Genomic DNA, 15793 nt, shown 5'->3' with positions numbered 1-15793 from the left:
AAACAATCCCAGTTTGCTGGATCCCAAGCCATCCACCAGATGTAAACATAACCCTCGAGATGGTAGATACCTTCATCCCAAGCCTCAGATTATTTCTACAGGTTTTCAGATGGAATGTGTGGCATTCAATCAAAAATCACACCAAGCGGGCGCCTGGGTGGCTCAATGGGTTAAGCCGCTGCCTTCGGCTCAGGTCATGATCTCAGGGTCCTGGGATTGAGTTCCGCATCGGGCTCTCTGCTCAGCAGGGAGCCTGCTTCCTCCTCTTTCTCTCTGCCTGCCTCTCTGCCTACCTGTGATCTCTCTCTGTCAAATAAATAAATAAAATCTTTAAAAAAAAAAAAAATCACACCAAGTACGTGAGGAGACGCGGCAAAACCAACAAAAACCAAGATAAACAACAGACACAAGAAATAGACTCAAAGAGGTTCCATATTAGGAGGTCATTAAATTTTATAGTCACCATGTGTGGTATGTTCACATAGAGAAAGGATAAGGTGGAGAACTGGAAATTATTTCACAATTGTTTTCTCAACTTTTATCCCATCAATTTCATTCTTAACAGCAGGCACCATAGTTCCCTGCATAGGGCAACAGATGAGAAACAAGCCAAAAAAGCTTTGGGAAAAGCAAGAAAAAACAAAAAACAAAAACAAACAAACAAAAATAACAGTTGTGCTTCATTCAAGGATGCCTGGTTGGAGTGTGCTTGGAACAGTGACAGTAGGTTGCGTACACACCATCCTAATTTCTAGTAGCAAATCTGTTGCTGGCTTGTAAAATGCAATGCAACACAGACACACCCTGAAACTCAGCAGACTCTAATCTTAAAGGGCTTCACACCTTTGAACAGGGACCCATCTCCCTCCTCTCTTGTACCTGCCAAGACCCAGCTCTGCCCGTGGCCCAGAGTAGTTGTGGCAGAAAAAAAAAACAAAAAATAGCAGCATCTGAGGATTTGTTTTGTGCCAGGCTCCTGCCAAGGGTTTTCCATGCAATGTCACATTTTTCATAGCCCTAGAAGGCAGTCATGACTATTCTCTCCAATGGAGAGACTAAGGTCTACGGAACATACAGAACATGTCCAAGGTGTCCTAGCTTTCAAGCATTAAAGCTTTCAAGCATTAAAGCTTTCAAGGTGCAACCAGGCCTGCCTGCTCTCAGAGTGGGTCCCACTCCCCATCTGCTGATTGCTGGGTTAATCCTGGATGTCCACGGCCAGAGGAAGCCTTGGATTCTCCTCACCAAAAAAAAACCTCATTAAACACCAACTGCATATAGGGCCCTAGCCTGAGCTCATGTCAGAGATCCAAGGCCGAGGCTTAGGAAGTGAGAACACTTTAATGGATCTAAGGTTTTGTCCATCTCTTCTCTCTCCTCCTCCTTTTCCCTGTTTCTGGAACTCAGCATCCAGCATTCAGAGAGGGCACAGGATGGACTAGGCCTCATGCGCAGGATAGAAGGAGGAAGGGGCACAGTACAGAATCCAGTTGTGGCCACCAGATCTCTCCTGGGAAAGCTGGGTGGGGGTTGTCAAAGAGGCTACCTTCTGGGGAACCAGAGGTGACCACCCCCACTCTGGCCTTTGTCCCAGGTCCCTTCCTAGGGAGCCAGTGCTCAGAGAAGAGCTGTAGAACAAAGCACTATTTCCAACCCAGGACGCGGGCAAGGGGCTCAGCCTTCAGACAGGCCTCCTTCACCCCACAAGGTGGCCAGAAATCCAGGCCAGGGCCTGTGGAAGGTCCAGGTACCTGGGCAGTGGAGGGCTCAAGGGCCTGCTTGGTGGTTTTACCTGATTGGCTTAGTTGGGCAGGACAAGCCTCTGGGTACCAGCAAGGCGGTCGGATAAGGTAGAAAGGGGTCAAAGCAAGGAAAATAGTTTCCCTGTGGGGAGGACACAAGGGCTGGGGCAGAGTGAAGCTAGGACAGGTGGGCAGGTCAGAGGATGAAACGGGACAGGAGCTTGGAGGAGTGGGGGGGTAGGCAGATAGTGACAGAATGGGTTGGGCAGGGCCTCTGTCTCCTCCACGGGGCTGAGGAAGGGGTTCCAACAGGTGGAAAACAGGCTCCTCCTGGAGCTAACGAGTTTTAGCGAGGAGGACAAGGGCTCGATACCTGCAAGAACCCATCGGCCCTTGTAGCTCAACCAAAGTCAAACGTGCTTTTGAGAATGAAAAAAGGGGTTCATCAGCAGAAGGGGGTGGAAAAGAGACAGCATGGGGTCAGGGAACTGGAGCTGAAGGCTAATCCAGGCCTGATGCCCGTCCAGGCTCTAGGCAAGAGCAACGGAAGTCCTCGGGTCCAGGGCAAGTCAAAGGAGGAGGAAGGCAGGCAGCCCCAGGCATCACCTAGCAGCCAGCAAATACCCCTGTTCTGGAGGAAGAACAGGGCGGGTGAGGGGAGGGCGGGGAGGGCGGGGAAGGCAGGGCTCAGGCCGGGTGGGCCAGATCCACCACCGGGCCAGACCCACCAAGTCCCAGAACGCTCCTGCCCTCTTGGGCCCTAGAGACCCCAGACCCCAAGCCTTTCCTTCCCTTCCTATTCTCTACTCCCGGCACCGAGGAATGAAGGGGGTGGGGACACTCACCCACTGGGGTCCTACAGCTTCAGGGAGGTGACCCGGGGGATGTGGAAGAGCTGAGTCTCCTCTGAGCTGGTGGAGCTGAGACGTCGCAAAAAGAAAGCCAGTGACCTCCCAGGCCTGGACCCTCGGCCCCGACATAGGGACAAGCCCAGAGCCCTGATCTTCCCAGCGCAGAAACTCTCCAGGGGTAGGAAGAGTTCCAAAAAGCTGTGCATGGTGGGATGTGTTGCAACAAGAAGGCTATGGGGCAGACATACAAAAGAACTTTCTGGCCCCAGAGTTGCTCAGAGTGTGTGACTCCTCAGAGCTAGGCCTGGGCCTCCTCTACAAGGGAAGTCTCAGGAGGGGGTGTGGGACCCCTAGGAGGGGGTGTCAGTACCCAGTGACTAGAAGGACTCCTTCCCAGACCCCTGCTGTCCCCCTCAGTCCTGGCCACCTCCTCACCTGAGGCGTTTCCAAATGGGATGGAAGTGTTTAGAGGTCTTGACAGCAAAGATGATGCTGGGGATCAGGAAGAAAGTGCACCATGCCAGGCAGAACCAGAAGGCGTTCTAGAACAGAGGATGTGTGGTCAGCTTGCTGTGGCAAGGCAGCTACTTCTTCCCACCCTGAGGCCTCCTGCTGACTCGGTGAGGGGCACAGGGACGCGTTCTCAGAGCTGAGCGGAAGGTCCGGCGGGCAGGCCTGGAGGCAGGGCTCCTGCTTCCCCTCAGGCCCTGCTCACGCTGTCTTGGGGATCTCTACATCCATGAGACCTGAGGAGCTGAAGGCACTCACCCAGGGGTCGGCCATCATGTCACACAGGATCACACGGCTGTTGTCCAGGGCTCCAGAGAGAGGCTGGCATGTGGCAATGCGCTGAGTCACCTGTAGTGTCGACAGGAAGCAGGCACGTGGAGAGACACTCAGATGCCTGGGCATACACCCCACAGGCAGAGAAGGAGGGTGACCGGACAGAGATAAGTCCAGGGAACCCATAGGGAGCCTGCTCACAGCTGGGCACAGACACGTGGATGCAGGGACACAGAGAGGAGGACACGCTGACCCAGGGTCATCACTCTGCTCCTGCTTTTTCCATTCCATTCGCCAGCCTGTATTAAGCCCCTACTGTGTGCCCAGGACTTTTCTTTAGGTTCACACCCTCACTGGAGAAGCCCCGCTTGTGGTGTGCAAGCCCCCACACACGCACCACCCACATGTGCCCATACACACGCACACTCGGGGCTCAGCACGACCGCACCTGTCCCGTGTGGGTTCTGGATGGCTTACAGAGGCCAAGGCCAGCACAGGCCTGCAGGAGGCAGGCTGATTGGAGAGCTGGGCCAGGGGTCCACGTGAGGAAGGGCATGGGGGCAAGGTTCTAGAGAGCCACGGCCGGCCCAGCTCACACTCAGGCCCTAGAGAAGGGCTGCAGCTGAGGCTGAGTAAGCAGAGCCCTGCCAGGAAGCAGGAGTGCAGAAGCCTGATGCAGAGTTTGGGCTCAATGCTGAAGGCCTAGGGCACCCCCAGGGGCTCTAGGGGACAGAGGAAGGATGCAATAGCATAAATAGCTGGTGGCCCCGGGAGCCTGCTTGAGGCCAGGAGGGCCTGGCCCCCGACTCACCTCCTCTCTTACCCAGGCCACGTACTGGGAGAAATAATCCACTTCCCGGGTCAGGAAACACTCACTTTCCTGCAGGAGAGAGAAGAGCCCACGGCTGGGAGGAGTCCCAGAGCCAGCCGCCACCACCACCCATGCCAAGCACCAGTAGGACAGGCTGAGCTGGCTTTCCTGGGAGCCATGGTGAGGGGACAGGGGAGAGAAGAAGCTCCATGTGCATTAGCAGCTCAGTCCATCTCTGACTATGTGGCCGCCCCCGGCCCCTGTGCCATGTCCCACTCACATTCCTCAAGATACTGGTGGCCCAGGTAGGCAGCTCTCCTTTTAGGTAGGTGACCTTGTCCAAGACCCCAGAGGTCTCCGTCTGGGGAAGGAGAGGGCTTGACTCAGCGCCTGCTCAGTCAGGGAGCAGCCAAGCATTCATTTACCCATTCATTAATTCAACCTCTCACACACACATACTCACCTTGGGATGGGGGTATTAGGGCCTAAGACACAGAGGCCAAAGATGGTGGTCTTTAAGGATCTGTCCCCCCCGCCCCCCATTTCTTCCCACTCTCTATTATCAACCTCCACGGGGACTCTGTGGAGTGGATGAGATCCCAAACCAGCAGGGCCCCTCTGCAGCCCACCTGCTCCACTCCACCCTTCCCATCCCCAATAGCCACCTGGAGATTCTGAGCTTCGGATGCCAGGGCCCTGACTGTGAAGTTGAGCTTGGCCTATGGGGGAGAGGGCAGGGCTGGTTAAGGGAAGGGATGCATAGGGAAGAAAGCTTCCTGCCCTTCCCTCCTCTTTTCCCCTCCCCGCCTCTCCTCTTCCCCAGGTTCCAGGCTCCCTGCACCTCCAAACTTACCACGAGGCTCTCCTGGGGGAGGACCTTCTCCCGATAGAGGTTTTTGAGCTCTTGGGCCTCCTGCTGCAGCTGCTGTCCCAACACGGAACTGCCCTGAGGGGAGACAGAGATGAGAATGGCACTCTGCCAGGGACATGCCAACTTCTGCCAACATATTCTTTACTCAGCTGTTCAGTCAGACATACTGAGAAGATGTGGAAGGTGCTGGGCTTGGGGCAGAAAACCGAGGCCTCTTTAAGCTCCTGGCTCCGATCCAGGTTTGGAGGCACTAAGCCCGAGTTCTAGGTCCACTGCTAGCTTACTAGGTGCCTCTAAGCCCACCACACCGAGGTGGCCACACACACACGGCGGTGGCATCTCCTAAAACAGGAAATACTCCTCACTCTACCCATCATGTGTGCTTGGTATAGAGTCAATTTAAGCTCTAAATATTTATAAATGCAAAATGTTATATTTTTTTCTAGTGGAGTTTAAGCTTCTCCAGGATAATTATCACGACACCTAGTCCATAGCACAGTCCTCATGCCTGTCCCAGCAGGCTCCCTAAGCAGTGTGCACTTAGAAACCCCTGCTCCACTTTGTGACATTAGACAGTTCCTTCATCTGGTCTGAGGTAGAGGAATGTCTACTTTACAGATGAAGAAACTGAGGCCTGAAGACACTGAATGACCTGCCCTTGCACACAGTCTACTGGAGGTAGAGCTTGAGTCAGAACTGATACTGCAAAACTCTTAAGCCCATCCAGGGGACCCAGGGCCTCAGCGCTCCCTGGTGGGAACCCCCCCATCCCCTGCCTTTGCCTTCATGCCCCTCCCCAGTCCAAGCTACCCAACCTCTCCCACCACCTGCCTGCCCAGTGGGACCCCTGGTCCCTTCTCACTTGGGTCTGGGCCAGTTCCTCCAGCTCCTGGGCCAGTGTCTCCACGTTGGTGTTCACCACTGGATTCTGGATCTGGAGACAGACAGGAGAGGCCAAGAGGGAATGTACTGTGGCTCCCCCATCCCTCAAATTCCCAGTCTATTCAGAAGTACCCCTCACCAGCTAAGTCTATTGTGACACAGGGGTCACCATGGGTTTGACCTGAAACTGTGAAATATATCAGGAATTTTCTGTTAGGATAGAAACAAAACAAAACAAAACAAAACAAACCAATGAGGCGCCCTCTGGTATAACCCAATGAAGAGGCCACTTCCCACCAGCATTCACCACAGCAGTGGGTTCAGGACCAGGAACAGCAACACGTGCTTGGGGTGGGAGCCAGTTCATTCCTGCCCAGCCCAGACCAGGGCACCCAGACAGGCTGGAGGCACACGGTGTGCAGACAACCCCCCACAGGAAGAGACCCCCCCAACCCCTAGGGACATGTAGAAAGTGGAGGGAATGTAGAGGGCTGTGATGACACAAGACACCACCTGTCAGCCCAGCTCCTCGGCGAGCCCCTCTGTCTGCCAGGGTCTGGCCTGAGGGGCTCCCTGCTGACCTGAACAAGGAAGGTGGAATAGTGGATTTTCTCGATCCCACTGCTCTGCAGGGCTTCCAGGTCCCGGTGGGCGGCTGGGCTCAGCAGGTCCAGATTCTTCATGTCTACTTTGAGATTCTGCAACTCCTGCTGCAGCTTGGCAGTGTACTGAGGGGGATGAGGGAGGACAGCGTGAGGGCATGCGTAGTTGCTCAGCCAGGACCCCAGAGCTGCTCTCCAGGGGTCGGAGTCACCAGGCCCTCAGGGCTCTCCCCCTGGTTACCCAGGGCCCCCATCTTGGATATTTCCAGCCCTAGACAGTTTCCCAGGAGGCCTCTGCTTCTCACCTGCCTGCACTCCAACCCACCCCCACCAAGACCTAGCTCTGCCCACACATATCTGGCTAGTGGACAGCATGCAGACTTTCCCAGGCCACCACTATAAAAGAGCTTTCAGTGGCCCACGTTTATGGCTGTGGGAGCTCAGCAGAGGGCCTCTGGTGAGACCTCCCCCAGGGACTCACAACTTGATCACCATCATTTTCACTGTCACCACCCCCAGCCCCAACTACCCTACCACCACAGCAGCATCCTAACCAATGCCTGTCCTCAGTCAGGACACGCACACCTCAGCCCCTTCACTCACTATCACCAGCCCTTCTTGCTACAACCTCAGGTGTATTCAGTTCTTTCTGGAGCACAGCGCTTGGAGCTGTGCCTCCAGGCACTCACCCACCTTCCCACACACCCTAGAAACCATCCTGGGCTCTCGCCCTGGGCCAGGCCCTGAGTTCGGCCCTGGGGCCTCTGCCCCAAGGTGTCTCCAACACTCTTGCAGACTTGCAGACTTCTCTGGTTCCGTAAGATCGTCCCACCACAGAGGCAAGGCCAGAGGAGGGAGGATTCTGCAGGAGGGATCCCCACAGCCTTCTAGAAGGTTCCCTCACCTGGCTGATATTCAGGTGTTTCTCAAGGTCATAGGAGTCATTGAGCTGCAGGACGCTCCAGAGTGCAGCCCCTTCCTTGCACTGACTGGGGAGAAATAACAGACACCGAAGATGGGAGGAAAGGGCAGCAGGAGGGGACCGACATCCCCTACCTCAGCTCCTTCCCACACCCTGTCCCCAGCCAAGGCTTCCCACTCACTGATAGGCCAGGAGGATACTGATGTTCTTCTTCAGGCCAAGAAGCTGAGACAAGTTCATGGACGGGGGCAAGTTCCCCGGGGTGTCTGCAAACTGGAAACGGGGCAAAGAGAAAAGGGCCCTGAGCAGGCTGAGGGCAAGGCCACCCCAGCTTCCCGAGAGCCCAGTCCCCTCCACCTCCCTCAGGGCCCCAGAACAGACAGGCAGGGTCACCTTGTAGAGCTCCTTGCTCTCCCAGCTCTGACACACCAGCGTCTGCACGTTGCCACCCACCAGGAAGGTGGCAAAGACAAGGAGGATGAGGGGAGCAGCGATGAGGAAGCTGAAACCCACACCTCTGGGGAAGGCAGAGGGATGGGGCTGAGGTGGGAAAGAGGAGGCCGGCTACCCTCGACCGCACACCCTCTGTCCCACCACATGGGGGGGGGGGCGACCTGGGGTCTGTTGGCCCCAAGACAGAGCCCTCCTTAGAGGACTCCGCTTCCTAGGGCCAGAGGGGAGAAGTCAGGACTGCTGGTTGGCCCTCTCCCTGCTCCCCACTCCCGCCTCTCACTGATACCCTGGCTGGCCCTGGCAGCTTAGCTGCTTTGCTGGACAAGAAAGGATGACCGGTCTCTGAGCCTCAGGCACATGCAGGTGACCGGCTCCAGAACTCAGCCCTCAACAGAGCCACGTGGCACAGTAGGGGCCACAACTGAGGGGGGCTGAATGGGACCAGTGCTGCTGATCTGTAGGGCTTCTCTGCAGGATAGGCACAGCCCCAAGCGAGGGTCTGAGGCTCGGAGAATAGAACAAGGGCTAGATTTCAGCCTCCATTCACCCCTTTGGTCAAGCACCCTGATGCAGTGGCCAGCCTGCACAACTGAATGAGGCAGCCCCAGACTTAACCATCTAGTGCAGAGAGGGCAAACAGAGTCTAGCTCTGCTGCTGCCTCCTACTGGAAGTGCTATCTAGATGCTGGGTTAAGAAGGATTCTGAGGCCACGTCTGGCTCAGTGGGAAAGAGTGCCCACTGATTACGATAATTGTCAATGGCGTATGGGGGAGGTGCTTCTTATCTGCCACTCCTGCTCTAGTCTAACCCTTTCACACAGATGAGGACGTGGGGGCCCAGATGGGTTAGTAATTGGCCCAGAGTCACCAAGTGAGTTGGTGCTAGAGCCGGAAGTAGAGCCCAGCATCCTGACTCCTAGGACGTTCTCCTGTAGTCACACTAGAAGCTATCCACGGGCATGAGAGGAGTCCCGCTGGCCCAGTGGAAGAGACTCTTACCCTGCCCCCAGCCCATCTTACATCAGGAGGAGGCGGGCTCCAGCCTCGCCCTTGGCTTCCGAGTGACTGGGGTCCTCCCTGGCAGACAGCCCCCAGATGCCCAGGTTGAGGCCCAACAGGTTACAAACCACCACAAACAGGACTCCGGAGCACAACACATAGCCCCAAATCCACCTGCCACAGAGAAGATGGGGTGTCACTGAGAAGGGAGGCACCAGGATGGGGTGGCATAGGATCTAGTGGCTGGGGAGGGTGCCCACGGCCCCTGTGGGGTCCCCAGGCTCACGTCCCAAGGGCCCATAGGCAAGGCGGAGACAGAGGCCCAAGGAGTAAGGGGTCTTGGCTGAAATGGGGGCAGATGTTCAGTATAGCCTGGGGTTGGTTGATGAGGGCTAGGAATCGGGCCCAGTGTGGCTGAGAGGCTGGGCTGCCTATCCCACCCCCAAGCCCATGGGCTCCTGGGCACCTGTGTTTCTCGTATCTCTGCACTCCCTGCAGATAGGGGCGGCTTCTCTGTTCCACCTCCTCCAATGCCTGGCTCCAGCGAGCGGCTGCCTCCCACCCTGGGAACTCTTCGGCCAGTGTCTTCAGTCCTTCAGGCTTCTGGGCCACCACCTTCTTCAGCTCTGCCCCAAGCAGCAGAGACTTATGGGAGGGGGAAGGCACCCAGGAGCCCAGGGAGGAGTCGGGTGGGCCGGAAGGACATCTGAGACCCCCAGAGAGGGCCCACTCTCTGCCCAGGCCCAGATGGAGGACAGCCTTATCCCTCCACCCCTGCCCGCTCACCCCGCCCCACCTCCTCTCCACGGGCCCCTCTGGTGGGAGCAGCAGGCCCCAGACAGGGCCTCACCTTTGACCACATCGGCCATCTGCAAGGCCGCCAGGAGCGGGAGGGCATTGAACGTGCTGTTCTCCTGCCAGGACAAAAGGTGGCTGTACCTCCTGCTGTCCACCCACAGTCCCAGCTGGAGGGACCCCTGACAGCACCAGGCCCGGGGGAGGGAACCCCTTTCAGCGCTCACAGCTCAGGAAATCAGGAAACAGGCCCTTTGTTCTCTTGGTAGATGGCTTCTTCTCTGCTTCCTCAGCCCTGCCTGACTCAGCTCCCCAAAATACTGCTCCTGGGGGACCCCTCTCAACTCTCCCTGCTATTGTCTTCTCCTTCACCCATCCTGCACATGATGCCAGGCCTCGCTTCCTGAAGTCTGGCTCCAACCTACCCCTCCTCAGCTCCCCCATCCCTTCCCCCCGGGACCTTCAGCTCCAGCTACCCAGCACAGGTGACTCACCATTTCCCCAACTCTGGCATTTTCCAGGCCCCAGGTCACAGGTGCTGACTCATGCCGCACCCTCCCCCACAGCCCATCTGCACTGAGGCTGCACCTCCAGGGCTCGGCTGGCATCCTCGTTCCCTGGCCACCCCAGCCCCCACCACCTCGAGGGGCCCAGCTCTTCCCCCACCAGACTGCACACACTCGAGAACCCTCATCATGAGCGCCTAGCCCAGGGAGCCCTGTGGTAGGGAAGGCCCTGATTTGACCCAAGTCTTAGGTTCAACTGGGTTCCCACCCCCAAAGGGGTAAAATGAGGCCCCCTTACTTGTGAGCTACTAGGTGATGGGGAAGTTGGGCAGAATGGACAGGCACTCACCTCCTGGACCATGCTGGAGAAGTTGGCCTCTGGGACGCCCTTCAGCCGATGCAGGACATCGTCCACAGGGGACACCTGAAATGAGGAGAGGGGGTGGTATGACAAAGCCCATGGAGAGGCCTAAGGGGGAACCCAGAGGGAGGATGAGAGGAACCCTCAATGTCCTCACATGCAAAACGGGGACCATCTTACTAGGGGACAAGGAGAACTCAGGGAGCTAAAATACAGGAAACCCACAGCACAGCACATGGCCCAGGAAAGCTCTCTCACCGCATTGCCGGGATGACCAAATCATGAACCCTTGCTGTGTGGGGAGGGAAGAAGCTGCCCCGGGAAGGGGATTCGGAGTCTGCCTCGGGAAACACCCAGGGATTCCCGGGGTAGCAGGCAGAGCAGCCCCCTTCCATTCAGGAGGCCCTCACCTGGTGGAAGTCAGCTCCCAGCTCCAGGGCACGGGCTCGGTTCTGAGCCTCGGTGCAGCCCTGGCAGCTGGGCCCCTCCAGCAGGGCGAGGAGGCGCTTGCGGCGCTCCTGGACGGAGGGCTCCAGGCCCTGCTGTCTCTTCCGCAGCTCCACCAACGTGCTGTTCAGGGCTTGGAGGTGATCCACAGAGACCTGCAGGGCTGAGGGACCCCCTTCTGGACACCACCACCTCAGAGGCCTTGTGGGAGACAGAACCCCTCCCCCTTCCCCATCCCCAGGGAGGTGGGTCAGGAACCTCTGCGGTTAGAAGGAAGACGGCCCTAAGGGCACGGGAAGCCAGGCTAAGGATCCTAGATAAAGCCATGAGGAAGTCATTGGAGGGGCCTGCTGCAGAGGCAAATGGGATCCTGGCCTGGGTGAAGGTGGGGCCAGCCCTCAAGCGATGCCACCCCCACCCCCCCCCACCTCTGGTCCCACTCACCCTGGCCCAGGCTGCTCACTGAGGCCAGCATTTCATACACAGTGCTCTTGAGCTGGGTGTGGATAGCGCTCCCAATGTTCATGCCGACCCCTGGAGAGCACAGCATGGTCTGCAGGGCTGGCCCCCAGGAGCCTAGGGGCCCTCTTCACCCATCAGTCCAGCCTCCCCAGGCCCCACACTGGGTTCTGCAGAGTCGCTGGCTTCTCGGTCCTTCAGCACAGCGATGACTGTGCTCCATAGCTGGGCCCCAACCCTGCCTCTTCGAGGGTGTGGCCAGGTGGAGCCCAGGATGAGGGGATGAGAGGCCCCCCCAAGACAGGCGTAGCAGGGGGATCCACCGGCTGGCCCATCTGTCAGCCGGCTGTATCCCTCACCATCCAGGTCCTCCAAGACTTGCTTCTGGGGAAGGGAGAACTGCTGTGCCACGGCCTGCAGCTCCTAGGCAAACACAGGGTCATGAGACCGCTCTCCCCTGTCAACTGACAGCCCTCCCTTCCGCAGCTTTCTCCAGAGATGCCCCACACAGCAGCCTGGTCATCCTGAAGATGCCCAGGTTGCATTCATGTATTACAGCCACTCTCCAGCAGGGGGCAGTCAGGGGGCTCATTGAATGGGGAGCCCTTTCTTTTTTTTTTTTTTTTTTTTAATATTTTATTTATTTATTTGAGAGAGAGACAGCGAGAGAGAGAACATGAGCGAGGAGAAGGTCAGAGAGAGAAGCAGACTCCCCGTGGAGCTGGGAGACCGATGCGGGACTCGATCCCGGGACTCCGGGATCATGACCTGAGCCGAAGGCAGTCGTCCAACCAACTGAGCCACCCAGGCGTCCCTGGGGAGCCCTTTCTAATCCGCAGGTCCTGGCACTATCTGTCTTGCCTGGGGCTGGTGCTCATGCAGGCTTGCCCTGGCGAGGGGGTCACTCAGTACTTACCCGAGGGACATCGGAGACCAGGCCCCGGAGGCTGAGCAGAATCTCAGGCACAGCCTCCACACTCGGGCCCATCTGCTCATGCATGTGCTGGTTGGTGACAAAGGCACAGACCACACCAGTCCTGCAGGGATGGGGGAGGACACAGGGGCTTGCTGGATGCCTGCAGGCACCCTGGGCCTCAGCCCACGCCTCCCACCTGGCCCGAGCGCCCCTCACAGTAGCATGAGGGTGGTCAGCAGCAGGAAGGCCATGAGGGTGCCTCGCTCGCAGGCCGTGGCCTTGTGCTCCGTCTTCACTCGGCCCCCACAGCGCCGGCGGCAGCAGCAGCAGAAACACAGGCCAGCAATGGGCACCACCAGCAGGTAGAGGCCGGCGATCACCGCACACACCACATAGCCCGCCTCATACCGCACCACCTGGGCCAGGCAGCAGGCATGAGGGGCTGTCCCGACCCCTCTTGCCCGATGCCACAGAACATCCCCAGAAGGGGAGGGGATGCACACACAGTGGGCACTTTGCACACATCTCCTAGAACCCATGCAAGGTGTACGGTGTCCTTGTGATTTACCAGCTCTAAACCAGGAAACCAAAGTCCGTGTTTGCTCCCTGCAAAACCCAGGGCCCGTTAATGGCAGAGAGCTGTGGTTTGAAATTAGGTCTGCCAAGTGCAGTGCTAAAGGAAGGGGGAAGAGATGCCTGGGATCCCACCCTGGGGGACACCCAGCAACATCGGCTGAGCTGAGGAAACCCCTCATGCTCACCCCTGAACTCCACCCCGCCCCCCGCCACGCCCCCAGGGCTCACCTCATCCACCTTCACTGAGGCTGGCTCATTCAGCAAGGTCTTTACCAAGTCTAAGGAAAGAGTCAAGCTGGGGAGGGGGTTTTTGAGGACAGCCCCTGCCCACCCCTGTGCCCACGCCCACTGCCAGGGAGAGGTGAGAATCTCTGGAAGGGCTCCTCCCACCACCATGACACTGGAGAAGCAGCCCTGGGCCATCCCGCCCAGTCCTCAGGGCTGCCAGGGGAGGGAGTGGCTGAGGGGAGGCCTGGTGGACCCCTCCTCCCGGACCCTACAGCTAAGCCCTGCAGTTGCGAAGCTGCCAGTCTGGTGGAAAGCAGAGGGCCCAGTGGTCCTTTCCCTCAAGAAGCAGGGGACAGGCTGGGAGGGACAGGGCTGTAACCCCTCCTGGCCCTCCCACCCCTCAGCACCACCAGACCCAGGGAAAATCTCAGCCAGGTCTGTGAGAACTTCTAACGCAAGTTTTTCCACTTGAGGGCAGACAAACTGAGGCTCAGAGAGGAAAAAGGGCTTGCCCAAGGTCACGCTGCAAGGTCTCCATGGGATGCCCCTGGGCCCCGGGGTCTTCTGGGAAGGACGCCGGGGGTTGGGGAAGGCCGGGGACCCTGCGCTCCGGGTGCCTGCTGACCGGGCAGGCAGCCCGGCCGTGGAGTGGGGAGCCCGCCGTGGAGTGGGGACCCACTAGCTGGGAGGCCCACCCGAGGAGGGGCGCACTCACCGGCGGGGAAGGGGTTGAGCTGCACCACGGACAGGAAGCGGCGCACCGTGCCGTACAGGGGGTTCAGGGGCCCCGGCGGGCGGACGCGAGGGGCCAGCCAGTGGACCCCGGCCGCCGGGGCGAACGCCAGGCGCTGTGCGCTGCTGAGGGACCCGCAGTCTGCGGCCCCCGCCCCCGGCGGGCTCAGCCCCAACCCCAGCCCCAGCCCCAGCAGGGTCGCCAGGAGGCCGGGCGCGCGCGTCATGGGGTCGTCCGGGGGGGCTGCGGGGCAGGCAGGACAGGGCTCAGGCGGCCGGGCGTGCGGACCGAGCGCGGGGCAGGCCGTGCATCCTTCACCAGCCTGCGTCCCCGCGGCTCTCAAAACCGGCCCGACAGGTTTGGGCTCCTGAGCTACCTGGGCGCCCGCCCGCTGCGCTGGAAGGGCAGGGGCGGAGGCCTGGGGTAGGGGGGCAGGGCCTGACCTGGACCCGCCTTCCGCGGCCTGGGGTGGGAGCCCGGGCTCACTCTCCCCTCCGCAGATCCTCCAGGCAGGGCCGCCTCCGAGCTGGGTAGGGAAGACACTTCAGTAGCTCTGGATTGCTTAGAGTGGCCCAGCTGCAAATATTATATTCCATACCCAGACCCAACAGCCCAATCTGGGGCTGGGAAAACAGCCACCCAGTGCAACCCTGGCCCAAGGGGTGGCAGGCAGCCCAGACCCAGGAACCGGGCTCCTCCCCTAGCTTCCTCTGGGGCCGGCTCTGTCCCTTGGGTCATGCCTGCACCTGCCTGATCCAATCTGGAGCAGAGAGGCCACCAGGTTTCACCCAGGGGGGCTCTCAGAGGAGCCACTGGGACAGGTACAACCTTCCAGAGGGTGAATCCCGGCAAAGGTGTGCGCTCTGGCCCAGCAGTGCCCCATCCCATCATCAGCTTAAGGAACTCATCAAGGATAGGGCGGGAGATCTGTCTCCACAGGTCTCTGCTTTGTCAGTGGCTGTTTGCCCCACACCCAGAGGGTGCCCCGGGCTGAGCAGGTTGTGAGGAAGTATTGCTAAATGGTTGGGGGATGTTTCTGGCAGCATTATTCATGGTATGGAAACTATCCCGATGGCTGCCACCACCACCAAGGAAATGGTGAAATGAGCATCTCGCCAGATACCCAGGGCAGTCTGTAGAGAAAATGATGTGGCAATTGCTCCCTTAACTTGAAAGATACTCAATGCTTTAAGGGCAAACAGCTGCTTACAGCACAGCACGTGGGCTGGAGGTATAAATACTGACCATCTCCCAGTAGAATCATGGCCTTTTTATATTCTAACCTGCTCCTCTCCACTTGCTAATCTCTGTGCAATAAAATGTGTTACTTATGTTCACAGAAGGATCAGAAGTTTGTCAGTTTCCACAGCCGCCACATTTTCCACTGGGAGCCCTGGAGGGAGTAACGCCTAGGTCTGTGACCCTTAGGCTCTGCCCGCTTGGCAGGGGTGGGGGAGGGGCACGGAGATTCCCAGCTGCTCCTGGGGGGGGGGGTGAGCCCGAAAGAAGTAACTTAAATTTGAGTCAGGGCTGAGCCTGCAGCCGGATCCATCCTATGGCTGCCCCCACTGTATCCTCTGAGCTGGGACAGGAGTACAGTCAGAGAAGGAATAGTCCGGTTAATAACGGGGTGCAGACAGGAAACAGAACCTCATCAAAGGGTGACTCAGAGATGAGGATCGGGGCTGCAATGGGGAAGGGGCCGGGGGTGCTGGCTCCGGGGTCCAGGGAGGGTCCAGGACCAGCGCTGCCTCGGGAGGCCCAACTCCAGCCCGTGGAGGGGGGCTCCTGACCACTCTGCCCTGAGACTTTAGCTGCGGGACAGCTAAAGGTGGGCTGTGGCCCCCCTCACCCCC

General features: G+C 58.6%; 1 protein-coding gene across 2 annotated transcripts; it reads right to left on the bottom strand.

Moving 5' to 3' along the window:
• Window positions 1-435: 435 nt before the first annotated feature.
• On the bottom strand, window positions 436-14316 carry PROM2 (prominin 2). 2 transcript variants are annotated; one of them, XM_004770947.3, is made up of 24 exons: window positions 13920-14316; window positions 13205-13254; window positions 12617-12816; window positions 12401-12521; window positions 11844-11907; window positions 11470-11559; window positions 10989-11188; window positions 10567-10641; window positions 9767-9830; window positions 9383-9542; window positions 8938-9090; window positions 7858-7981; window positions 7646-7737; window positions 7447-7531; window positions 6522-6668; window positions 5921-5992; window positions 5041-5133; window positions 4853-4906; window positions 4468-4548; window positions 4188-4256; window positions 3362-3451; window positions 3029-3135; window positions 2588-2662; window positions 436-2373 (listed from the first exon to the last, which is right to left on the bottom strand). In XM_004770947.3, the coding sequence occupies exons 1-23, from the start codon at window positions 14161-14163 to the stop codon at window positions 2599-2601; spliced, it is 2499 nt and encodes an 832-aa protein (XP_004771004.1). In that variant the 5' UTR covers window positions 14164-14316; the 3' UTR covers window positions 436-2373; window positions 2588-2598. The 2 variants fall into 2 exon arrangements, with proteins under 2 accessions (XP_004771004.1, XP_044935094.1); XM_045079159.1 differs by having other exon boundaries at window positions 436-2368.
• Window positions 14317-15793: the final 1477 nt, after the last annotated feature.

Source organism: Mustela putorius, unplaced genomic scaffold (genome assembly GCF_011764305.1).
Source record: "Mustela putorius furo isolate JIRA1106 unplaced genomic scaffold, ASM1176430v1.1 tig00000281_pilon_pilon_pilon, whole genome shotgun sequence".
In the NCBI taxonomy this organism is placed as follows: domain Eukaryota; kingdom Metazoa; phylum Chordata; class Mammalia; order Carnivora; family Mustelidae; genus Mustela; species Mustela putorius.
This window is presented reverse-complemented; position numbering and strand designations above follow the sequence as displayed.

What these genes read in the sequence shown, in the direction of transcription:
- PROM2 (XM_004770947.3), bottom strand. Translation starts at nt 14,163, where the DNA reads ATGACGCGCGCGCCCGGCCTCCTGGCGACCCTGCTGGGGCTGGGGCTG. An exon ending in TGGTCTCCGATGTCCCTCGG is followed by an intron (nt 11,908 to 12,400) that starts GTAAGTACTGAG and finishes GTGTTTGCCTAG; the next exon opens with GAGCTGCAGGCCGTGGCACA. An exon ending in AGTCTTGGAGGACCTGGATG is followed by an intron (nt 11,560 to 11,843) that starts GTGAGGGATACA and finishes TGTGCTCTCCAG; the next exon opens with GGGTCGGCATGAACATTGGG.